This window comes from Leptodactylus fuscus, chromosome 1 (assembly GCF_031893055.1).
Source record: "Leptodactylus fuscus isolate aLepFus1 chromosome 1, aLepFus1.hap2, whole genome shotgun sequence".
Lineage (NCBI taxonomy): Eukaryota > Metazoa > Chordata > Amphibia > Anura > Leptodactylidae > Leptodactylus > Leptodactylus fuscus.
The window spans coordinates 184,153,994-184,180,646 of NC_134265.1; the positions used below are offsets into that span (position 1 = coordinate 184,153,994).

Here is a 26,653-nt window from a genome sequence, read left to right on the forward strand (position 1 = left end):
AATGCTTTAAAAAATAGAATTGTTAATCATTTATTTTTGTCAAATATCAAAATTACTTGAAGGGATACAACAATATGGAAAGTGACCGAGCATTAACACTCAAACTACCTTGCATCTTTAAAGGGGCTCTATCATTGGGTAAAGTCATTTTTAACTAAACACATCCTTGCATAGGCTTTAGAAAGGCTATTTCACACTTACCTTTAGTATGTAAATTGCCTCAGTGGTTTCTGAATAAGTCCGTTTTTATTCATATGCTAATTAAACTGGTGCACGATGCATCGTGCACTCCTGTCCTGTTGTTGGGTGTATTGGGATAAATATAACAGTCCGTGGAGTCTCATCTTCCTCTTATTTGGTGACAGCTGGACACATATTGGGCAGCGATCTCCACAGTGGCCTCTTCTTCTCCCAGTAGGATGTAGAGTTTCCTCTTCTCGTCTGCAGATGCGAAGTCTGGGATGTGGGCAGAGAGTCTTTGGTAGTAGACGGCCCTCACAGCTGAGTATTTGGTGCAGTTTAGCAGGAAGTGGGTCTCGTCTTCTAGGGCCCCTGGTCACAGTGCTGGCACAGTCTTTTCTCCCGTGGCTTGTACATCTGCCTGTATCGCCCCGTCTCTATCTCTAGGTTGTGGGCGCTCAGTCTGTACCGGTTCAGGGTCTGTCTGTGTTTGGGGTGGCGTATTCTCTCCAGGTAGGTGGCCATGGTGTAGTCCCTTTGTAGGGATTGGTACACGGTGAGTTTCTTGGAGTTATTTATTTCGTTTCTCCAATCTTCAATGTACCGCTCTCTGTTTGCCTCTGTGGTCGCCTTTATTTCGGCCTTGGTTATCATCTGTCGGTGTTTTTGGTTTGGTGGTTGGCTGTTTGGTTGGTGAGTGTCTGGTTTGCTCAGGTGGCTTAGCCATGCTTGGTGGTGGTAGGAGTTAGGCTTGCTCCCCTGGATGTGTGCCTGGAAAGCTAGCGCCCTCTTCTGTATGGTGAGCCATAGGGGGAGTCTGCCTAGCTCTGCCCTGCAGGCCATGTTGGAGGTGTTGCGATGGACATGGAGAAGGTATTTGCATAACTCCAGGTGGAAGTTCTCTGTTGGGCTGGAATCCCACTTTGACTGGTCTGGGTAGGTGGCTGGGCCCCAAACCTCGCTGCCATAGAGAAGGATGGGGGAGATGACTGCGTCAAATATCTTCAGCCAGACCCTCACCGGTGGTTTGAGGTGGTACAGTTGTCTTCTGATGGCGTAGAAGGTTCTGCAGGCTTTTGCTTTCAGGGTTTCTATTGCTGCTTTGAAGCTTCCTGATTGGCTGAGCTCCAGCCCCAGGTAGGTGTAGCTGTTGGTTTTCTCCAGTGTGGAGCCGTTCAGTGTGAATTGTGGGGTGGAGGCTTTATTGTGGCCCTTCTTCTGAAATACTATGACTTTGGTCTTCTTCTGGTTGATGGGTAGAGCCCATGTGGTGCTGAATTTTTCCAGCACTGACAGGCTTTCTTGGAGGTCTTTCTCAGTGGGGGCCAGGAGTAGGAGGTCGACGGCGTATAGCAGGAACTTCACCTCCCGGTCGTTATGGTGAGGCCTGGGGTTGGTGAGGCCTCCAGGGCTGTAGCCAGTTCATTGATGTAGATGTTGAAGAGCGTTGGGCTCAGGCTACAGCCTTGCCTGACCCCTCGGGCCTGTTGTATGTATGTATGTATATGTGTAAATTTGTTTAACCCTTAAGTACTATCATGGTGTCTATCATACACCACTATCATACACATATCATGATAGACATCATGATAGTACTTAAGGGTTAAAGTATGTGTCTTGTATACTGTGTGAGGACTGTATGTTTGTATACAGGTATGTGTGTGTATATACAGTATGTTATAATAATGTGTGTGTGTGTGTGTGTGTGAGTGTATGTATATATGTGAGTATATATAGTATTCATACATTCATATAAGTATATATATATATGGCTTATATATGGTATATGAATGTATGTTAATGTATATGTGCTATAACAGCGTTCGCAGGCACGAAGAGGACCTGCTTGAGCGTGAGGGGAGGCTGCTGGAGCAGCGCTGCTCCAGTGGCCTCCCCAATCCAACGCTCGGTGCTAAGCCAGTCCAGGACAGCTTGTCCTGGACTGGTTTAGGTAAGCAAAAATGCCGCCCTCCCTGGGGACCTGGCATAGTGCCGCCTGAAGCGGTGGCTTCAGGTCGCCTCATGGGAGGTGCGGCGCTGCACAGGTGAGGCTTCCTTAGGGTTATTTACTGGGGAAGGAAGCTCAGTTATGGGGCTGATACACACACGGAGTGTGGGACAAAAACACTCCTGAGACCAACAGGTATTGTGTGGACTTTGACCTGCTAATGTGGTGACTTAACCTGCTCTAGATCAGAGAGGTAACCTGTTGTATAGGTAGAGCCGGACAAGGCTTAGGTTTTTCGTAGTTTTGTTACTTTGCTGGCACAGTGTTTTCTGCTGAAATCCCAAATAAAACACTCTGGACTTGTTTATCATAATACCTGTCTACATGGTGTCATTGCTATTCCCAACCGTGTGAGCTGAACCCCCTACAATATATATATATATATATATATATATATATATATATATATATATATATATGTGTGTGTGTGTGTGTGTGTGTGTGTGTGTGTGTGTACACCTGTCCAACTGCTCGTTAACACTTAATTTCTAATCAGCCAATCACATGGCGGCAACTCAGTGCATTTAGGCATGTAGACATGGTCAAGACAATCTCCTGCAGTTCAAACCGAGCATCAGTATGGGGAAGAAAGGTGATTTGAGTGCCTTTGAACGTGGCATGGTTGTTGGTGCCAGAAGGGCTGGTCTGAGTATTTCAGAAACTGCTGATCTACTGGGATTTTCACGCACAACCATCTCTAGGGTTTACAGAGAATGGTCCGAAAAAGAAAAAACATCCAGTGAGCGGCAGTTCTGTGGGCGGAAATGCGTTGTTGATGCCAGAGGTCAGAGGAGAATGGCCAGACTGGTTCGAGCTGATAGAAAGGCAACAGTGACTCAAATAGCCACCCGTTACAACCAAGGTAGCCAGAAGAGCATCTCTGAACGCACAGTATGTCGAACTTTGAGGCAGATGGGCTACAGCAGCAGAAGACCACACCGGGTGCCACTCCTTTCAGCTAAGAACAGGAAACTGAGGCTACAATTTGCACAAGCTCATCGAAATTGGACAATTGAAGATTGGAAAAACGTTGCCTGGTCTGATGAGTCTCGATTTCTGCTGCGACATTCGGATGGTAGAGTCAGAATTTGGCGTCAACAACATGAAAGCATGGATCCATCCTGCCTTGTATCAACGGTTCAGGCTGGTGGTGGTGGTGTCATGGTGTGGGGAATATTTTCTTGGCACGCTTTGGGCCCCTTGGTACCAATTGAGCATCGTTGCAACGCCAAAGCCTACCTGAGTATTGTTGCTGACCATGTCCATCCCTTTATGACCACAATGTACCCAACATCTGATGGCTACTTTCAGCAGGATAATGCGCCATGTCATAAAGCTGGAATCATCTCAGACTGGTTTCTTGAACATGACAATGAGTTCACTGTACTCCAATGGCCTCCACAGTCACCAGATCTCAATCCAATAGAGCATCTTTGGGATGTGGTGGAACGGGAGATTCGCATCATGGATGTGCAGCCGACAAATCTGCGGCAACTGTGTGATGCCATCATGTCAATATGGACCAAAATCTCTGAGGAATGCTTCCAGCACCTTGTTGAATCTATGCCACGAAGAATTGAGGCAGTTCTGAAGGCAAAAGGGGGTCCAACCCGTTACTAGCATGGTGTACCTAATAAAGTGGCCGGTGAGTGTATATATGAACGTATATGTATGAGTGTGTAGGTAACTGTTGCAGTTTTTGGAAGTCACAGCACTTATACCTACAGAAACACCTACAGTGTCCCTATAGGTATAATGGAAGCAGAAAGTCCTCAGAGGAAACCTCTGGAGTTTCTGCAAAAAGCACTGCAGGAAAAACTGATGTGTTGCCGCCGGGATTTTTTTTTGCTGCGGGACACTGTTAGGCCTTATCCTTATAGTGTGATGTATAGTATATTGAGATGTTAAAGAGGAGCTTTCACCATCTGGGGCACATGCGGTTTTATACACCGCTAGAAATCACAGTTTTATACACCGCTGAATTCCGCGCACTATTGGCATTCCCGATCTGTGCCCCCGGTGAAGAGCTATCGGTGCCGGTACCGTAGATCTTCACTGTCAGAAGGGCGTTTCTGACAGTCAGTCAGGAACGCCCTTCCTCACAGCAGCATCTATTGCGCTGTACTGTGAGAGTGCGGTGAGGAACACTTCCCTCATGATCGTGCTTGTCCATAGATGAGTAATGGGGGGGGCGTTCTTCACCGCTCAGAAATGCCCTACTGACAGTGGAGAGCTATGGTATCGGCACCGATGGCTCTTCACTGGGGGCACAGAACGGGAAAGCCGAATTCAGCGCACTGCTGGCTTTCTAGCAGTGTATTAGACCGCATGTGCCCCAGAAGGTGAAAGGTCCTCTTTAAGGATTAGGCGCAACAGTGAGACGCAGCTTAAAAAAACACTGGAAAAAAAATAGCAGTGAATCTCAATGTATTTTTTCCAGTGTTTTTCATTGAGCTTTTGTTCCCAGCTCCCTGTTGTCCCTGCCTGTGTCTGTTGGCCTCATTTTTGGAAATCCTGTACCTAATTAGTCTCAGTGATGAAATGAGGTGCAGGACTGCCAGCAAGGAGGCGCTGGCACGAGACTAAATGGACACTGACAGCGGACAATGGAGCAACGGGGACAGGTGAATGCGCTTTTTATTTATTTTTTATTTTACACCTCCCGCCCGGCACATGAGTTGCTCCAATTCCTGGACAAATCTTTAAAGGATTTATCCATCTTTGTAATATTGATGGCCTGTCCTTAGGATAGGCCATCAATATTACACCTGTGATGATACAACAGCCAGGACCTCTGCAGATCAGCTCATCCAGGACAGTGTGGCTACAGGTAATGGTAACATTTCTAGGAGCCATGCTGTTCACTTTCCATACAGTGTGTAGCAGTGGGTTTAGGTAGTCCAGTGATGCACATTGTACGGCGGGTGAGCAGCATGGCTCCTGACATGTTATTACCTTTAGCTGCCCTGTCTCGGTATCGCTGGTCTGCAGGGTCCTGATGTTGGGCCCCTAGAAACAAGTCCACTGGTGGGCCCACCCCAGTCCGACACTGTATATAACACTACCATAGGTGGCACAAGGTAGTTATTGGTCCCATTAGATTTTGCCCTGGGGCCCAGGAACTTTAAGTTACACCTCTGAACTAATGATTCCATGTAGGATTTTGTGTCCACGGAAAAAAAGTGGACACCAGGCAGAGAGGCTGAAAACGCTCACAGGCGGTCACCTTTAAAAACCCATTCAAATGAATGGGTTTTAAATCTGATCGCTCACAAGCCGTCTGCTGTCCGGTTTCACCGGGGTTTACCACGGACACCCCGAGGTGGACAGCACCGGCAGTGTGAATGCCGCTTCACTTTAACCAATCTATTTGCTAAGACCTTAGGTAATATTTTTGCATCTGTGTGCCCAAAAAAAAAACATTGTTTCATTGTTTTGTGTCACACATTAGTGAACATAATTTTGTAAGCGAAAAAAATTCTAATAGTAATAATGCTACACTTAAGCATCCACATTATGGTCCCCATACCAAGGCAAAAATGATTTTTTTACTGACCCCCATAGTCACCTATCATAATACTAGTAATTGTATTCTTGCAATCATGGACTGTATGCAAACACATAATTGTACCTCTGAATTTCAATATTGTTGGGAGGCACAAAGTTTAATGGATGAGCTAAGTTCACACGTGAATTACGTGTAGCTTAATTTGGTCCTTAAAAAAAAACTGTTTCCTAATTAGGAAGCGATTTTTGGACCTTGAGGCGTTTTTTGTAGTGTTTTATGGAGTGGTTTTTGGTAAAAAAAAAAAAAAACGCTTAAGAAAACGCCAGGTGGTTTTTCCCTCCCAGACAGTGAATGGACCGTAAAAAAATGTGTGGCATTTTTTGGTCGCAGTTTTAGCCAAAAACCACAACACGGTTTCCACCTGCCATTCACTTCTATTGACTTCCTGAAGTGGAATCCGCCTTAAAAAAGGTCATGTTGCTTCTTATTTCCTCTAGCAGCAAAAAAAATGCTAGCGGAAAAACTAACCCTAACGGTCTCCATAGACCACCATTGTGAGGGGACAGATTATGACGTGGATTCCACACCGTAATCCGCCCCCTCTGTGCCCGTGTGTGGGAAAACAGTATGATGTTTACAGTCTCTCTATGGGCTTATTTACACAACTATGATACAAATCAGCTGTTGCTGTAAAAACAGATAAAATGTTTGTGTATTTTACAGCTGATTTACAAACCTCCGGTACCTGTTTTTATGGATCACTCATAGATTTCAGTCTGTTAAAAAAAACCTATAACACATACTGTATAGTATATGTATATTATATGTTAATAGCACATATTCATGATCATTTAAAAAAAAAAAAAAAAAAACACAAAAACAGATGTGTGGATACATCCATACACATTATTTGCTTTGAAAATGACTTTGTGTCTGCCACTCAAAAACAGCAATTTTTAACTATCATATGAATAAGCCCTCAATCTTACCAAAGTAGTCCATTATGCTCAGATTACATCTTTATATAACTACTTATGGTTGCCCCTTCTCCCAATCTTTTAGCCCACTTATGACATGGGGCCACTTTTTGATTTTTCCCAGGGCCACTTTCATTTCCCAGTTTGCCCCTGTACTTACCTATACATAAAGTGCCATCGTTAGGTATGAAGTTTTCATGGTTATTGGATGGTCGATACCCTTTTAGACAAATACAATAGTAGCTTCCATGTGTATTATGGCAGGCTGTGTGTTCTCCACATATCTTATGTGCTCCCATCTGACATTCATCCTTATCTGTTGAAATATTAACATAAAAGATGTGTAAAATGTGTCTTAAGTCACAAACTAACATTGCTCATGTCTCCTTTGAAACAGGCCAAATGTTCCTAGTCCCTTGGAGCTCCCAAACGATAATAGTACCCTGCTTTGTGTAACACATAAGGATGATGCCTCCTTAGTTCTCCACACACAGATGCTCCTTAAAGAGGACCTTTCATGGGTTTGGGCACAGGCAGTTCTATATACTGCTGAAAGCCGACAGTACGCTGAATTCAGCACACTGTCTGCTTTCCAGCAGTATATAGAACTGCCTGTGCCCAAACCCATGAAAGGTCCCCATGTTATTTAAAAGCAGCTTTTTTTGTTGCAGATTTTGCTTTGGTTTTTTTTTTAGCCAAATTCAATAAGTACTTCCTATATATCTCCCATTCCTTTTGTAGCCATTTTTAGAATGATAACAGTATAGTTCATCAGTATCTGAACTACAAGGGTTTCACTCCTGTCCACTGCAGGAGCTTCCAAGCGCCTGGAGGTTGCCCAAATAGATGACCGGTACAGGGTCCGAGTCTTAGATCCCCACAGATAAGATACTGATGACTATAGATGTGCGAGTAGTATTCGATCGAGTAGTATTCGATCGAGTAGGTATTCGATGGAGTACTACGGTATTCAAAATACTCATACTCGATCAAATACTACTCCTATTTGCAGTAAAGATTCGATTCAGAACCAGCATTGATTGGCCGAATGCTATACAGTGTATAGCATTCGGCCATTCAACGCTGGTTCTGCTGCAGGCTCTTCTTTGCTAGTCGGGAGAGCTGACAGCTTGTGTTATGCAGGAGCTGACTTTTTCTCATAGGAATGCATTGACCAGTGTTGATTGACCAAATGCTATACAGTGTACAGTATTCGGCCAATTAATGCTGGTTCTGCCGGAGGCTTGTCTGTGACGAGGCGGGGTCTAAGATCGGACCACGATGGAGACTGCTGTGGACCGATCTTAGACTCCGCCTCATCACAGACGAGCCTCCGGCAGAACCAGCATTGATTAGCGGAATGCTGTACACTGTGTAGCATTTGGCCAATCAACGCTGGTCAATGCATTCCTATGAGAAAAAGTCAGCTCCTGCATAATGCAAGCTGTCAGCTCTCCCGACTAGTAAAGAAGAGTGTGCTTCAGAACCAGTGTTGATTGGCCGAATGCTATACACCGACTCTCCTTAGTCGAATAGTGGTTTCCTGTGAAACAAGCATTTTTTCCCACAGACTGTAATGGGATTTGATAGTCGATCGAGTGGTCGAATATTGAGGCTCTACTCGAAACGAATATCGAATCTCGAATATTTCACTACTCACTCATCTCTACTGATGACCTATGAAACATGCATTAGGAGGGTTGAAAAACTAATTTAATGCCCCTATAAAGTATAATGTCCCCTTAGTGCCCTCACGGTATAATGCTCATTTATTACGTTTAAGCAGCTTATGGTTTCTTGCTGTACCACTGCATGCAATTTTATCTGTATCCTCAGAAAATGGGACATGCCACCTCCTGGATTTAAGAATGTTCTGCTGGACTCAGGATGATCCGTAGATATATTTAATATTAAACTCATGAGCAGTTCAGTTCATTTTATATCAACTGAAAAACAATAAGATGCCACCAAGGGGATTTTTCAGCATATGGCTTTATTATTGCTTTTAGTAGAACCTATAATGTTCTCCATGTAGAAATGTCATAGGTAGGAATACCTCTTTAATAGAGATGAGCGAGTACTGTTCGGATCAGCCGATCTGAACAGCACGCTTGCATAGAAATGAATGGACGTAGCCAGCACACGGGGGGTTAAGCGGCCGGCTGCCGTCAAAGCGGAAGTACCAGGTGCATCCATTCATTTCTATGGAGTGTGCTGTTCGGATCGGCTGATCCGAACAATACTCGCTCATCTCTACTCTTTAATAGACATTTTACTTCATGATAGATCCCTATTATGCTTTAAGTTACGGTCATAAAACCAAAGATCTTAATGGCATCATGGGTATCTATCATGCAGTAATTTCTGGTCATGCTGGAAGGGCAGGTCCACACAGAGGAAAGTGGAGCTGATCTTCAGGCAGATTTCTGCTTAATATATGATTGTTTTCAATGGGAGGCAGTTGCAGATGATTTGTTTTTAGAGGTGACCTGTTTGATTTTGCTGCAGTTTCTGCTTTTAGAAAACCGCTGTGCAAGACCTTGGCTACAGCTTTTCACAGGGACAGTTTTTGGAGAGGAATCCAAGATAGAAAACTGCCTCAAATTACTTTCCAAATCCCTCGGGACCTTACAGTATGTTACCATGCACACTGAGCAGTTGGGATCAGGTTCTTATTTGTCTATCTCTCCAGTCTGCTAACATAATGAATGTGATTGATTCTACTCACCCAAACAATGTGTCCTCCCATTTCCAATCAATCCAAAGTTACACATACAGGAATATTTTTGATCTCTCTCTATACATGTGGCATTTTGATGGCATGTTTTACATACGTCCCTTGATAGAACAGCTGAAGAAAGAAAAAAAATGTAATAAGACGCATTAAACCAAGAGTAACATTGAAGAATATTATCTATAAAGTACTAGAAATATCCTACATACAGTATATAAACCACATACATACAGATGTAGCAGAGTTACCCCTAACTTTTGCAATTGGTTAAACGTCTACAGTGTGGTATATTATGATAGAAAGTAACCGAAGACAATGAAAAGTAATTAAGTAATGACAAGTTGTGGTTAATTATGTTACATATGTATTTAATGGCCATGTAGCTAACTGTATTATATTTTCAATAGACTACTGAAATGACCTTACAAATAAACAATCTAGGTTAGGTCCAGGCTACAGTTTAATACAATATATGACAGCAACGTCTGGGGCAACATGGTGGCTCAGTGGTTAGTGGTTCAAATCCTGCCAAGGAGGGGGGGGCACACGGTGGCTCAGTGGTTAGCACTGCAGCCTTGCAGCGCTGGAGTCCTGGTGCTCAAATCCCGCCAAGGGTATAAAACCATCTGCATGGAGATTGTATGTTCTTCCCCTGGTTTTCCTCCCATACTCCAAAGACATACTGATAGGGAAAAATGAAGATTGTGAGATATAGGATAGGTATAGAATACTATACCTTTAGATGATAAAGGGGTTTTTCCCTATTAGGAATGGGGGAAGAACTGGGACAGAGGAAGTGGTAGCAGAGTAATGGCGTGACTTTATGACTGCCTGATGATTACATTTGAAGCAATGGTTACAGAGTCTCACATGAGGTAAACAAGTTTCTTGCATAGGAGCAAATAAGTTGATGTAGAAAACAATTGTAGGTACCTCACACTCATGTTAGTCTTAACCACTTGTAATCTGGTTTAGAAAAATCCCATAGGAAGCTGTCTTCAGTGCTCACTTATTTGCAGTAGTCTAGTCTGTTTTCTATGGTCCCACTGTGGCTTCCTTCCAGTGGTGTGCTACTCATGGCCTACCTCAACTTGCCCTCCATGGTGTGGCCCTTTCAACCAGTTTCAGAGCTCTGGCCTTGTCATAAATCAGGCGCACACCCATGCACAAGAATGGAGATCTATGCCAGTTAGGAATTTACATACAGTAGATTTCCATTATAACTGGTGTTAGTTACAATAGATATGTCACCTCGCCCCACTTCACTCTGCCCCCATTTGCACAATCAAGGGGTAAAACAAGAGTCGTGGTGCACGTTTACCACAAGAAAGGGCCTTACTGTGGCCGAGTGAGCCACAACAGTGAAAATAGCCTGTGTGATGTCTGTGAATGGGCGCTATTCACATGACCAATAATATAGGTCATGCTCTATTTTTGTCCATTTTCACGGATCCTTGTATACGCTGTAATGTATGCAAACCATCCATGGAAATTGGATGTTTTGCATGGCCGATTGGTACTTCTATTGTGTGAATGTAGGCTGAGAGTGTGCTTGAAAATTCAGCTTTTGCCTACCCAAATAAAATATGAGAGAATAGCTTAAGCTGCAGCAAATAAGCTGTTAGGGGGGATGTATAAAAAGAGTTCCAAAATAATACAGAAATCTGGCAATAGAAGTATTTTGCAGCTATCCAGCCTAGCCATGAAGTATCTAATTTCTGAAGGGTTGAGTTTTGAGGCACAGAGAATGGACCAGTGGTTAGAAAGTAAGGCCTGGTTCACATCTGCGTTCAGTATTTCATTCAGGGAGTCCGCATGGGGACTCCCCGAACTGAATACCGAACACATTGACAAATGGTGAGCTTATGAAAGCACACATGCAGCAACCTGGCGGAGGGGGATCAGAGAGTGCGGAATACGGCGACACAGGCTGTGCCGTCTGTTAGGTCTGGTGCGCTGCTCACACACTATAAATCCTCCACGAGGCTGTGCAGAAAAAGGGGATTCCTGCAGTTCTCGTCTTTCCCCGGGGCACTCAATACTGAGCCATGTGGATGTTGTTCAGGAGATGCCCTGGTGGTGATGCAGGCAACGACTCAGGAGCCCAGCGGTTGAAAGGTAAACCAAATAACTTTTATTGAACAACGCTAACAGATGCTCCAGCTGCTTTCAAAGATGAATACAGCATACAGATCAATGCACGAAGTCCAAGACTTAAGAGTTTAGCCAAGGTAATATAGACACTGCAGTACTTGACATACTTTTCTCCTCTGCTCCTCTCGTACCACTCCCTAATTCAGAAGATAGGGGAATGTAAGGGGTTATGGGTCCTCATATGGAACACTCCTGCAAGGTACCTCTGTAGCTTCTAATGGCACGGACACCATTGTCTCTCGGGAACCCCCAAAGTTCTTTCACTAACTCCCAGGCAGCCTCCGGTTGTACCTTGGAATAAGATGGCTTTGATCTTTAGCTTCTAGGATGAGTTCACCTGCTGTCTCACTCAGCAAGGTGTCTGGTGCTGGAATGGTGTAACTAGATTTGAACTTTTATACTTCTGAACCACTGGACTACCCAACCACTGGACTTCTAACTGCTGAACTAACTTTGCTACAGTTGCTGGAGAATATAAACCCTTTCCTTAAACCCCACCCTGGTCTGTGATTGGTCAGGAGGTAGTATGCATCATTCAAATAACAAGAAGGTGCAAAAATAAGCGCGTATGTACAGTAAAATGGCAGACATATTGTGCTTTACCATAAACGCATACACAGACAAGATACACAAGACAACTCTGTGGTACATGTAACAAACACAAAACAAATAGCAGCATTGCTCTGGGATGTTGCACATAGACCCCGTAGACTATAATGGGGTCCGCGTGTTTTCGTGAGGTGTCCGCACGAGTCATGTGGAGAAGAAAGTATTTCATGACGTACTTTTCTCTAAGCATGACTTGTGCGGACATCACGTAGAAAAGAAACTGACCCCGTTATAGTCTATGTTGTCCATGTGCTTTCATAAGCTCTGTCAATGTGTTCGGTATTCCCTTCGGGAGGTCCCCATGCAGACTTCCCAAACAGAATAATGAACTCAGATGTGAACCAGGTTAAATTAAGTTTTGGTAATGTAGTAAAAGAAGCAGAATACTTAGGATACAACCTAAATAACAATCTTTTTTTGTTACCAATCAAATGGATATTTGCTCCATAAAATGAGTTTTGGAAAGATGTAGGGGTAAAGCTTGCAGTATGAAAGTTGTGACAGATTCATTATCACTTACACCAAAAATCTAGAGTGAATTATACTGGAATTACTTCAGTTGCACAGGCAAGCGAAGGGTGCATGTCACTTATGAAGAGGTGTGTTCCTCCATATGAGGCGCACCTTCCACCAGAGTAGGGTGATAAAGACTGGCATTGGTAACGCCACTCTTCATTAATCAGCCTCAGTGTGTATTCAAGTAATTGTAACAGTGACTGGAGATAGGACTGGTAAATGCACAGAAATTGCTTGCAAGAATCGTCAATAGTAAACATTTATACTTGTGGGAAAACTAATTTCTTCCATGGAAATTAATATTTCAATCAATCAATGATGCCCAACCTGTTGGCTAGGGGAAGGCAAATTCATATACCTTCTCCAGGTTAATGATCAGATATGAGCGGTGTGTACACGCTGGTCACAAATACAAGTGTGAGAAAACGTGAGTAAATTTGAATATGATGTAGGATTTTTTGATGTGCCCAGGAGCCAATAGTGATAGCCATAGTTGGATGACCACCTCTGCGTTGGATCGCTGTATTTCTTTGTGATATTACAAATATAAACTGTAGTGATAGCTACTATTCACTCAATGGTAATTATCTTGTATAAAGTCTACACAAAGCCCTTCATTCCTGAGCTGTTTTATTCTAGACACTAGTTTCTCAAAACTTTTATGTTTGTCCTTTTGACACCTGGCAATGTAAAACTCATACATCAGTCACTATATTAGCACACTGCTGCTTCCTCCCCTGACCTCATCTCAAGAATCATTCACGGAATTATGTCAACATGATGCTCATTGTTATAACCTAATCTTTTGTAAGATTTGGACTTCCTTCCAGCTCCTAACAAGTTTCCTCCAAGCCTCAGCTCAACAGGATAACTGATACAAGAAAATATCTACAAATAAGTGTAGTAGGGGCCGGAATGAAGGACCTTTCCTGAATGATGAGCTCATATCTTTAGCTGGTTCCTTCAACTGGTTTCCTTAAGAAAATTAAAAGGAAAAAAGGCAATATATTCAAACAAAATGCAATGTACAATTAACACGTAGGACCAACAATTCATTTTTACATATATCTGTTAGACTATGCAAAATGACAATTTTTTATTTGGATTTTTCTTTTTTTTTTTTGGTCTAAAGAAAAAAAGGAAAAAAATTAGCAAAATTGCCTTATTTCATATTTTAGATGCATTGAAAGGATAAAAAAAACATATTGATTGCAAAAGTGCACATAGCCTTTAAAGTATCTTTATATTTCAAATCTAATAAAATGCGAAATATTACTTCCACCATCCTACAGGAAGAATCAATGCCTTTTATTTTTAAAAGGTATTTAACAAAATGCCTTTAAGGCAGGGACCCCACGTTGTAAATTCGCAGTATTTTAGTAGAAATGGAAATGCAGCAACAACAAAAAAAAACGCTACATTTTACAGTACCTGCAAAGTGGATGAGATTCTGGCTAATCCCATCCACACGTTGCAGATAATTTCCGCAGCGGAAATACTGCAATTTCAAAAACATTTAGTGTTTTTGCAAATCGCAGCATGTCGGTTATACCTACGGAAAGGCCGGCATTTTCCATATATACGTAATAGAGACAGAAAGTCTGGAGAAGAAACCTTTCTGTGAAAAACATTATGAAAAAAAGCGTTGAGGGGACATTATGAAGGATCTAAATAACATCAGGGGGTTGTATAGTAAATACGTAACAGCAATATGCAGTTACCAGTAAAACCGTACAAACTACTCCCTGCTGGGTGTGAAACGTCATTACTAGAGATGAGCGAACAGTAAAATGTTCGAGGTTCGATATTCGTTTCGAGTAGCCCCTCAATATTCAACTACTCGAATCGAATATCGAACCCTATTATAGTCTATGGGGGGAAAATGCTCGTTTCAGGGGTAGGCAACGTTCGATCAAATTATACTTACCAGGTCCACGAGTGAGGGTCGGCTGGATCCTCCGAGCAGTCTTCTCCTTGCAGCGTCCCTGCGGCATCTTCCGGCTCTTCATTCACTCTGCCAGGCATCGGGCCTGGGCAGAGCTGACTGCGCATGCCCTCACTACAAGCAGACATTCGCAGTCGGCTCTGCCCAGGCCCGATGCCTGGCAGAGTGAATGAAGAGCCGGAAGACGCCGTGGGGAAGCTGCTAGGAGAAGACTTCTAAAGGTAGGAGAAGAACCAGCGTTGATTGGCCAACTGTATAGATTCGGCCAATCAATGCTGGTTCTGCATCGAACTTTTCCATTCGAATAGCGAGTGGTACTTGATCGAGTACTACTCGCTCATCTCTAGTCATTACCTATACAGCAATACCTTGTGTAACTGCAAGCGTCACTACATATGACATTTAGATCTGCCTCTAAGTTTTACCATTACCATTCTCCATTATTCAAGCTGGCCAAATATGTTTCAGATCGTACAGATACAAGTGGCACCAATATTTGGCTTGTGTGCTGTAAATTATCTTCTAGTAAAGATCAGTTATATCGGTACATTCTAAGGCCTGGTTCACATCTGCATTAGGGTATTCTGTTCAGGGAATATTCAATCACTTAACAGTTACAAGACATGAAGATGTGAGAATGTTTTCTTGGTGCTTCTCCCATTTGATTTCACTTGTAACATGATTTTTGTTCACTAAATTTATAAATTAAGAATTTTTGGGTAGGACATAAAGATAGTAAAGGCAGATTTAGGATATATTCTCTCAACTATTATTAAGGGCAATGTGAAAACATAATGCAGATCTGAATGTAACAAGTGCAAATGAAGCATGTGACAATAAGTCACTTGGCACTTGTCTTCATGGGAAAAAGAACTTCTGTCACTGACAGCTGCAACGTGATCTCATTACGTGTTTAAGAAATGCATTTCCTTCCAAATATCTGACAGCTGGTTTTATCACATTATTGAGAGATGGTTCCTCCTGTTAATATTTTGTCATTTTACCAGCAAAGATACTGTAGACGTCATCAGGAATTAAGCTGATGGCAGTTCTTTCTTTATTCACACCAGAAATAACTAGGCATAACCTAAAATGTTAAATTTTAGCTAATGTAAAACTAGTACTAGAGTTTCACAACTGCAATGTATATATAAATGATGCTAATAGTCCACTGCATTCCTCTAGAAAGGCTAAACTAGGCTTCTCCTAAGCACCTCCAAAGTATGGACCTTAGTCACCACTTCCACTAGTCTGCTTAGAATAATAATTAATTTATTATTATTATTATTATTATTATTATTATTATTTATATAGCACCATTAATTCCATGGTGCTGTACATTTGTGAAGGGTTCGTTTATCCTGATACAAGTAGGACTGAAAACCCTAGCTGCTAGGTTTTAGAATCTATAAGAGAAGGTGGGTAGAGATATTAGGTAAGGGTAATCTTTGTGGCTGCATGGTTACTGTATATTGTATGCTATTCTAAATAGGTCTTCAGGGTGAGTTTGTAGGTTGTGATAATGGTGGTCAGTCTTGTGAATCATGGTAGTGAATTCCAGAAAGGTGGACGTGAAAGATCTTGAGCGGTGTGCGAAATTGAAGCACAGCAAATAAGTTCTTACATAGACTGCAGTTAATATGTGGGTAGACAGCAGGATATTAGATCACAGATGTATGAAGGGACGGTTTATGGACAGCTCTGTAAGTCAAAACTAATATCTTGAATAGAGGACAACACGTTGGTTCAGTGGTTAGCATTGTAGACATGGAGTCCTGGGTTTGAATCCTGCCAAGGACAGCAACTGCAAGGAGTTTGTATGTTCTGCATGTATTTGTGTGGATTTCCTCCCATACTCCAAAGACATACTGATAGGGAAAAATGTACATTGTGAGCCCCATATGAGGCTCACGATCTACATTAAAAAAAAATTAAAAAATTATATCTTGAATTGAATTAGGCAGCCAGTGAAGGGTTTGGCAGACGGCGAGGCCAATGAATAATGATGGAGGTGGATTAACTACACTGCAAAGTTTAAGAGATTAGAGGGAGGCAAGAGAATTATCTTTAAAACCACAGAGAAGCATGATGTATTAGTCTAAGCAGGGGATACTAAGGACATGGACTAGAATTTTTGTAGACTCCAGATGACAAAAGAGTGGATAAAAAAATGTTTTTAAGGTGTAGTTGGTCGGAAGTAGTAAGAATTTGGATGTGTAGCTTCAAGACAGGGCAGAATCAAAGTTTACCCCAAGGCATTGAGACTGGTTAGAGAGTGGAGCCATCAAGTGTTATCCAATGGTCAAAAGATAGTTGTACTTCAAAAATCTGTATTTGAAAATTGATATTTCTATCCTAAATAGTTGTCATATGTTTCCATATAGAGCAAGGCTCTTGCTATTCACCAAGCAGTATATGGAAAGGGGGAGCTCTGAGTGAGAGATAATGGTATTGTTGAATCTTTAAGGCAACCACCAGCATGATGACATAATGTTGGTTGTTAAAGACAGGAAGTATTACAGAGCTTTCTGGTGACTTTAAAGCTCCATTGTATACAGGGAGAAAATGAAAAGAAGAAAAACAGGAAGAAAAAGCATGAACCTTGACTATGACAGGTGTGCCTGAAACCCAGGGCCGGCGTCAGCACCTGGCATACCCCTGGAAAGTGCCGGGGCCCCAGGCTCCGGAAGGGGCCCACTTGGCTGCCGGGTGCTGACTCTTACACTTTGCTTGTAATCAGCGCCGCATATCTAATGAGGCGAGGTGAGGCGCCTGCCTCAGGTGGCGCACGGGAGGGTGGCGGCATCCCGGGTGATTTTTTTATTTTTTTTTACTTTTTTTTTCTTTGAACCAGCGTTGGTTCAGACGTCTACGTATCAGCGTAGGCGGCATCATCACGCCGCCTACGCTGATACATAGACGTCTGACGTCTGCGGAGAGAAGAGGATCGCGGAGGCAGCGGGAGCAGCAGCAGTGCGATCAGTAAGTATAACATTTTTTTGTTTTATAATAGGCCGCTATTTACCAACCTCTCCGGACTTGCTCACTGCCGCCCCCGCTTCCCCTTGTACTATAGGCCACGGAGGCCGGCAGTGAATAGGCCCGGGCCAGGCCGCGATTCCACTGCCGCTATTATTATACTCGGGGATCTTTTCAGACCCCCGAGTATAATAATCGGAGCCCCAGGGGAGGTGAGGGAACATAATAAACAATGTTACTTACCTCTCCGGGATCCGATGTTAATCCTAGCTGGCTTTGGGCCTATACAGTAATGCCCAGACGTCACGTGGCGTCATAGGCGCTGCTGGGAAGAAGGACGTTCCTGACAGACTGTCAGGAACGCCCTTCTGACTGTGAAGAGCTACAGTACCGGCACTGATAGCTCTTTACCCAGGGCACAGATCAGGAAAGCCAACAGTGCGCTGAATTCAGCGCACTGTCGGCTTTCCAGCGGCATATAGAACTACCTTTGCCCAAACCCATGAAAGGTCCTCTTCAACATCGGATACCGGAGAGGTGAGTAACAGTGTTTATTATGTTCTCTCATCTCTCCTGGGGCTCCGATTATTATACTCGGGGGTCTGAAAAGACCCCTGAGTATAATAATAGAGCTTGAAGGGTCCACTGTGGCCCCTGTAACCTCTACTATATATATATATAGGGGTTGGGTGCGTGGAGAAGGGAGGAGTCAAAGATGTCTGTGCTTCAAACTTTACAGAGTCAAGTCACAGCTGGAAGAAGTGGTCATGGCAGTCCAAAGGGAAGAGACGGGAAATGTGGGGAGACGTCTCCTGTGAGTATTACTGCATTGTATTTATTGTAATGTTCACATCTTTGTGTGATATTCCGTTCGGGGAGCCCCCTTGAGAACCCCCTGAATGGAAACTTATACACATTAAAAAGTGGTTAGCTAAGAAACCACACAGACCCCATAGACTATAATGAGGTCTGTGTGGGTTCCACACAAATCATGCAGAGGGAAAAGTACTGCAAGTAGCACTTTTCTTTCTGCATGTTTTGTGCGGAAACTGAGCAGAAAACACATGGACCCCATTATAGTCTAAGGGCTCCGTGTGGTTTCTTAGCTAACCATTTTTTAATGCGTTTAGCTTTCTGTTCAGGGGGTCCCCAAGCAGACTCCCTGAAAGGGAGCAAAATAGCACTTCAGGAAAAACTGCGGCAGTAATGCATTGTGGTTTTTTTCCCAAAGTGATTTTCACTTTCTGCTTCCATTATAGACCCATGGTGTTTTTGTAATTATAATTGATATGCTGCAATTTCCAAAACCCCAACGGTTTTGGAAATCGCAGCGTGTCCACTGCACATATTTTTCCACAATGTGTGGATGGGGTTTGCTAGAAGGAACTGTAAAATGTTGGCTTTTCCCCTGGTGTTTTTGCCACATGAGGCCACATCCCCACTTTGCGGTAAAATAAAATACACAATGTACAGTCCTATGAAAAAGTTTGGGCACCCCTATTAATCTTAATCATTTTTAGTTCTAAATATTTTGGTGTTTGCAACAGCCATTTCAGTTTGATATATCTAATAACTGATGGACACAGTAATATTTCAGGATTGAAATGAGGTTTATTGTACTAACAGAAAATGCGCAATATGCATTAAACCAAAATTTGACCGGTGCAAAAATATGGGCACCTCAACAGAAAAGTGACATTAATATTTAGTACATCCTCCTTTTGCAAAGATAACAGCCTCTAGTCGCTTCCTGTAGCTTTTAATCAGTTCCTGGATCCTGGATGAAGGTATTTTGGACCATTTCTTTCTACAAAACAATTCAAGTTCAGTTAAGTTTGATGGTCGCCGAACATGGACAGCCCGCTCTCAAATGATCTGAAAACAAAGATTGTTCAACATAGTTGTTCAGGGGAAGGATACAAAAAGTTGTCTCAGAGATTTAACCTGTCAGTTTCCACTGTGAGGAACATAGTAAGGAAATGGAAGACCACAGGGACAGTTCTTGTTAAGCCCAGAAGTGGCAGGCCAAGAAAAATATCAGAAAGGTAGAGAAGAAGAATGGTGAGAACAGTCAAGGACAATCCACAGACCACCTCCAAAGAGCTGCAGCATCATCTTGCTGCAGATGGTCTCACTGTGCATCGGTCAACTATACAGCGCACTTTGCACAAATAGAAGCTGTATGGGAGAGTGATGAGAAAGAAGCCGTTTCTGCATGTACGCCACAAATAGAGTTGCCTGAGGTATGCAAAAGCACATTTGGACAAGGCAGCTTCATTGTGAAAACAAAAATTGAGTTGTTTGGTTATAAAAAAAGGCGTTATGCATGGCATCCAAAAAGAAACAGCATTCCAAGAAAAACACATGCTACCCACTGTAAAATTTGGTGGAGGTTCCATCATGCTTTGGGGCTGTGTGGCCAATGCCGGCATCGGGAATCTTGTTAAAGTTGAAAGTCACATGGATTCCACTCAGTATCAGCAGATTCTTGAGAATAATGTTCAAGAATCAGTGACGAAGTTGAAGTTACGCCGGGGATGGATATTTCAGCAAGACAATGATCCAAAACACCGCTCCAAATCCTCAGGCATTCATGCAGAGGAACAATTACAATGTTCTGGAATGGCCATCCCAGTCCCCAGACCTGAATATCATTGAACATCTGTGGGATGATTTGAAGCGGGCTGTCCATGCTCGGCGACCATCTAACTTAACTGAACTTGAATTGTTTGTCCAAAATACCTTTATCCAGGATCCAGGAACTGATTAAAAACTACAGGAAGCGACTAGAGGCTGTTATCTTTGCAAAAGGAGGATCTACTAAATATTAATGTCACTTTTCTGTTGAGGTGCCCATACTTTTGCACCGGTCAAATTTTCGTTTAATGCATATTGCACATTTTCTGTTAGTACAATAAACCTCATTTCAATCCTGAAATATTACTGTGTCCATCAGTTATTAGATATATCAAACTGAAATGGCTGTTGCAAATACCAAAATATTTAGAACTAAAAATGATTAAGATTAATAGGGGTGCCCAAACTTTTTCATAGGACTGTAATTTCCAAAACAGTCTCAGTTTTGGAAATGTCAGCATTTCTATGGAAATGTTGTCGGTTTAGATATAATTGAAGCAGAAAGTACCCAGAGGAAAGCTCTGCAAACTTTTTGTCCAAAGGAATGAAGAAAGAAATACGGTGCGTCATGGCCACAGTTTGTACCACAGCGCTTTTTTGCTGCAGGACTCCTCATGGGGCCTTAGGCTTAAAGGGGTTGTCCCATCACAAGGATCCTATCTATACTGCTAGTTTATGTGAATGTAAGAGTTTTCCTAAATGCATTGCTTTATCAAAACTGCTTTGTTTGGCTGCTATCTTAATTTATTCACTTCATTGTTTGCACTCCGTTTCTATGGCTCTTGGGATTATCTGCTCATTTGTCAAGTGATGTAGCTGCCTGCTCTCAGGGGGGAGGGAGGGGCTGGGAGCAGCTCTGAGCTGTTTGTGTCTTTTAAGTAGCGGAGCTTCTTAGATAGGAGAGGTGAGAGCTCCAGGATTTCTGAACTCTTATCATAGGTTTAATTGAATTTGGCTGATAAGGGCTGAGATAGGGAGTCCATTACCTCTGTATGTAATGCAAACTGACTGAAATCCAGCTCTGATACATCAGCGTCTACATCAGCTTCACACTGTGGTAATTCATTTACAACCAATCCTGTGCAAGTGAAACCCCGCCCACCTATGTGCCGAGAAAAGCAGGAAGTGAAGAGAGCACGACAGCCTGCAGGTTAGTGAACAAGCGTCATGGGAATACCCCTTTAAGGAGTTTTCCAGCATGGCCGAAATGAGATGAATGACACTGTGTAAACAGAGAAGGGGTCACGGCACTTAACATATACCACGGTTCATTCAAACAGCTGATTCTTCCCTCATTCTGACTCCCATTGAAAACAATTAGTGCAGGACGCTGGATCTGCTGGATCTTCCCATAGTTCCTTGCAAAGTGGAGTGCTAAAGGCTAACACCTATATGGTGGTCTCTCCCTAAGGAGTGACAATATCCCCCGAACCCTGTCTAAGCCTCTCACCTCTACCAGGTTATAGTCCTCTCTACATCGGGCTGAAGAGATCCAACCAGATCGAAACAGCTGTCCTCAATTGAGAGACTTACCTGGTATTAATCCCAGCGTCATTGCTAAACAAAGGCCTCTTGAAAGGTCGGGCATGAGGCTAAAGGGAACAGCCATTATTGGGTTATTTCACTGGAATCTTGTCTTAAGACAGGCTTGCACATTCCAGTGAGCGCCCTCCTTGCAAAGTGGAGTGCTAAAGGCTTAACAAGTCTCCACACACCTATATGGTGGTCTCTCCCTAAAGAGTGACAATATCCCCCGAACTATAAGCCTACGCACAGTGTAATGCCCCTTTTACTGGCTTCCATGTAAGAGATTTTCCCCTTTGCTGGCCCCACAAAGTATATTGCCCTTTTTTTCCCCGATACAGTATATTGCCCCCTTTTTTTGGCACCCAATCAGGTATTAGGTCTCCACCTATTGCTTACTGATTATTCCAACAGACAGAGACTGTTACTTCACTTACTAAGCCATTTTAGCCTCCAGGGATTATGCACAGGCAGGAGCGTAACTACCAGGGTAGCAGTAGTAGTGGCTTTCACAGGTCCCGGGACATTAGGGGACCCAGCGGCAGCCTCTACCACTGCAGATTTTTTTTTTTTTTTTTTTAATAGGCCATTACCAGCAAGTATCCCACAATACTATCATTATACTCAGGGGGTCTTTTCAGACCCCAGAGTATAAATATCAGAGGGCCAGGAGAGCTGAGAGAAGATAAAAAAAAAACACTGTTAGGGTGAATTCACACTATGTAAACAGCAGCTTATTCTGAACGTAAAACACGTTCAGAATCAGCGGCGTATAAAGCAGCTCCATTCATTTCTATGGGAGCCGGCATACGAGTGCACCCCATAGAAATGAATGGGCTGCTTTTTTCACTACGAGCACTCCCATTGAAGTGAATGGAAAGTGCTCGCATGTATGGCTCAGCATGAGCAGAGCTAGCCGTACACGCGGGCACTTCCCATTCACTTCAATGGGAGTGCTCGTAGTGAAAAAGGCAGCCCATTCATTTCTATGGGGAGCGCTCGTATGCCGGCTCCCATAGAAATGAATGGAGCTGCGTTATACGCCGCTGATTCTGAACGTGTTTTACGTTCAGAATAAGCTGCCATTTACGTAGTGTGAATTCACCCTTACTTACTTCTCCTGGTGCCTGAAGGCTTCAGGACTACTTGTGTGATGTCCATCATCGAAGATAGCAAAAATCAGAAGGGAGTACGTCAGAGCCAGGGAGAAATAAGTAACAGTGTTTTTTTTTATGGTTTTATATTCCCCTGGATCTGCATAATTGAAAAGACCCCAGAGTATAATAATTATTCATGGGTCATAATACTGTGTGCTGGGGACACTATGGGGCATAACAGTGTGTGCAGTAATGTGGGGGGGGGGCATGTCCAAAGTTCATCAATGGCCCTTGCCATTCCTAGTTACGCCACTGTGCACAAACCATCCAAATGTCACACCCTAATGTTCTTCAGCATCATCTTGTAATGTGACGTGTCCCCTGGAGGCCGAAGCAGAGGCTCTCCTGGATAAGAGCAGAGATTGGTGAGTGAAATATCAGCCTCTACCTGTTGAAATACCAGGCAATGATTGTGGTTATCTTGGGCGTGTAGCATGCACCAGGACTGAAATCTAAGTCACCTAGTGCCTTGCTTAGATTTCAGTTATTCTTTTTTTTTTTTTTTTTTTTTTTTTTTTTATGTAGATTGTGAGCCCCACATAGAGCTCACAATGTACATTTTTCCCTATCAGTATGTCTTTTTTGGAATATGGGATGGAAATCCATGCAAACACGGGGAGAACATACAAACTCCTTGCAGATGGGTTTTTGCCCTTGGCGGGATTTGAACACCAGGACCCAGCACTGCAAGGCTGCAGTGCTAACCACTGAGCCACCGTGTGGCCCCTATCAGTTATTCTTACTTCAGTTTTCTATTTTAAACTATAACAAATTAATCAGGCAGCACTTAATATAAAAATACATAATTCATGCATGCATGTATGCAACAAGAAGTCTGTCAGGTTCAAAATACCTTCCAATCCAAAATTAGTGCCATGAAAGGGTGTTTAATAGGCCAAAAGTACAATACCCAGATGGAGTATTGGACATCCATCCCGGCCACTGCTCCATTATGAGCAAGTGACAAAACTCCCCCACTTTCCTAATCATTGGGGGTCTGTCTGGTCAGACCGCCATCGAGCTGCCACTTATCTCCTATCTTATGAATATGGGACAACTTCTTAATGTAATAAATTCTAGAGTCCTATGTAAAATCACAAAGAAAATACCCTAATATCATGAAGAATTGTGCCAAGTGTAAGCCTTTGTTCTGTTGCATCTGTAGTTCATACCCAGCTCTCCCTTCCTAACCATTGTTGAAGCTGTCATATTATGTTAGTTCACTCTGCCTGAATGTGATAACAAAATTAACTCAAACATGAATTATCAATGAAAGTATGTCAGTTTTCTGACGTAGAACGGTCGCAATTTTTTCACGAGCTACTATTTTCTTAATAATTGGCAACTTTTGGCCTCTTTACTGTGCATTTGTCACCTCTTTTAAAAAAAAAAAAAAGTGGACAGGGCTTTTCAACTCGCCAAATTGAACATTATTGTCACCAGAAAACTGATGTAAATAAAGGCTGAAATGTACACCAGCTAGCATGGCGTAGATTTCAATTCCTAGCACACAGACCACCTAAGATGCAGCAAAGTTATTACAAGATGACTGCCTATTAATAATTGTGACACATCCTATTCTGGCGCAGATGATTATTAAGTTTGGCATACTACACTCCAGCCTTAATAAGTCAGCTCCATTGTGTTATAATACAAAATGAATATTGGAAACAACAAGACTCAGGTGGTCAGGACTAATCAGTTCAATATCAAGGAGCAAAGACTTGCAAGGCTATGTTCACATCTGCGTCAGCGACTCCATTGCAATGTCCACTTGAAAATTGGTGGAGGAAAAGTCTTGTGTGGCGGACTTTTTCCCCTGCTGATTTCAGTTTTAAAATTACGGACACCAGATGGGCCAGAAATACGTCAACGTGCTCCATGTGTTACTGCTATTTCAGCGGTCCTCCCACGGACCAGAGCAACGGAAAGGCGATTCTGGTGTAAGCCCAGTCTAAGACTTTAGTTTTGTGCCTGTAATCATTCATATGAATCTACAGGCAGAAAGTGGTACCATATGGGTACAAAGAAGTCTGCGGGTTAAAAATGTATAGTCTATATAACTTGGAACTTGCCCACACATGGATCTGCTAAGCAAACAGACCAAATGAATTTTTGTTTTTAAACAAGCTGTTTAAGGGAGAAGTTGCTGGATAAAGGTATTAGGGTGCATTCACACTGAGTAAACGCTAGCTTATTTTGTAGAGTAAAATTACACTTGTAAATTTTGCTATCCCATTGACTTCAATGACATTTTACAGGCGTATTTTTACAGGCGTATTTTTTACAGGCGTATTTTTTACAGGCGTATTTTTACACTTGTAAAAAAATATCATTGAAGTCAATGGGATAGCAAAATTTACAAGTGTAATTTTACTCTACAAAATAAGCTAGCGTTTACTCAGTGTGAATGCACCCTTAGACTACAAAATCAATGCATACACCATATTAGCTGTACATGAACCCCTTTCACACAATGCATCAATACTGCACCAGAATAACCCTATGTGAACCCAGAAGTAGAAAGAGACGGCATATGCTTGTGTGCATTTGTTTGGCAGACAACAAAACCAACATGATATTATTTTTACGTGTATCATTGTTTATTATGATTATTGTTATTATTTATAATATATATATATGATAACTCTAATTAGAACAAACTAATGTAGCAATCATTGCTATTCCAAAAATCATTCCTCAAATTAATAAATCCACTAACAGCAAATGCTATACACTATATGGCGTCAGAAACTTACCAGTAAAGCCATGAGCAGAGAACAGAAGCAGTAGAGATGTCTCCAGCAGGACCAAGTGCACAGTACTTAGTGTCGTCATATCATAAAGTCTTTCAACACTCCCCCCACTGTTAACTTCTTGGCAGCTCTAGTCCTTTCCCCTGCACATCTAAAATAAGTTGAGAGCAGAAAACCTTTTTATCAGATACAAAGCGTCATTTTCCTGTGGGCAGCACATTCATAAAACTCCTGGGCAGGATGGAGCAAACAGTGGGATGACTCATTCTTCAGATCTCGTATTGAAAAGGCTACCAAAGTAGTCTCAAAATTACAAAAAAAACAAACAAACATAAAAATGAACAAGGTCCCATGTGAGCTACCTCTTGTCCTTAAGTAACACACTTTTCAAGCAGAAAAGGCGGGTTAACTTTAAATATGGGATATGAGATAGCAATGTCTAAGTCACTCTACTCTGACTTCACTTCTTAAGCAACATGTTGTTTGTACATGGTGAAATATCATATGAGGTGTTACATACATTTATATTTCATAATATCTACAGTGAACAAGCAAAGTATAACAACTGACCACAAAGCAGTCATATAATAATAATGTTATATCAATAGTATTATTATTCATAGTATCACTATTATCTGCTATCATTGTTTCAGTAATCTTTGTAAATTACATGAAAGTAAAAAAAGAACATAGTTAATATAACTGGAATATTTGGGGGGTTTTTTTGCCTTTATTCTTTCAAGCATCATTTTATATATATATATATATATATATATATATATATATATATTTCCACTTATCTGTGTGTACGTCTTAGAATATTTTCCTGACAACCTATGTCATAATATTGTACATAGAGAGGTTCCTTTTACCAAATAGTATACAAAATAAGATCCCTATTGGATAGTTTCCAAATACAATGTGGTCACCATGAGACATATCTTTTTCCTCCAGATATAAATATATCTC

The 26,653-nt window shown here is 42.2% G+C and overlaps 1 protein-coding gene across 1 annotated transcript in view; it reads right to left on the minus strand.

Moving 5' to 3' along the window:
• The window catches only part of SUSD1 (sushi domain containing 1), a 137,164-nt gene extending 111,346 nt beyond the window's left edge, over positions 1 to 25,818 (minus strand). The window contains exons 1-3 of the mRNA XM_075280418.1: positions 25,688 to 25,818; positions 9,402 to 9,524; positions 6,834 to 6,989 (exon numbers count right to left, since the gene is read on the minus strand). Of these exons, the coding sequence (XP_075136519.1) occupies positions 6,834 to 6,989; positions 9,402 to 9,524; positions 25,688 to 25,766 (358 nt within the window). The 5' untranslated portion in view covers positions 25,767 to 25,818. The remainder of the gene's footprint in view (positions 1 to 6,833; positions 6,990 to 9,401; positions 9,525 to 25,687) is intronic.
• Positions 25,819 to 26,653: the final 835 nt, after the last annotated feature.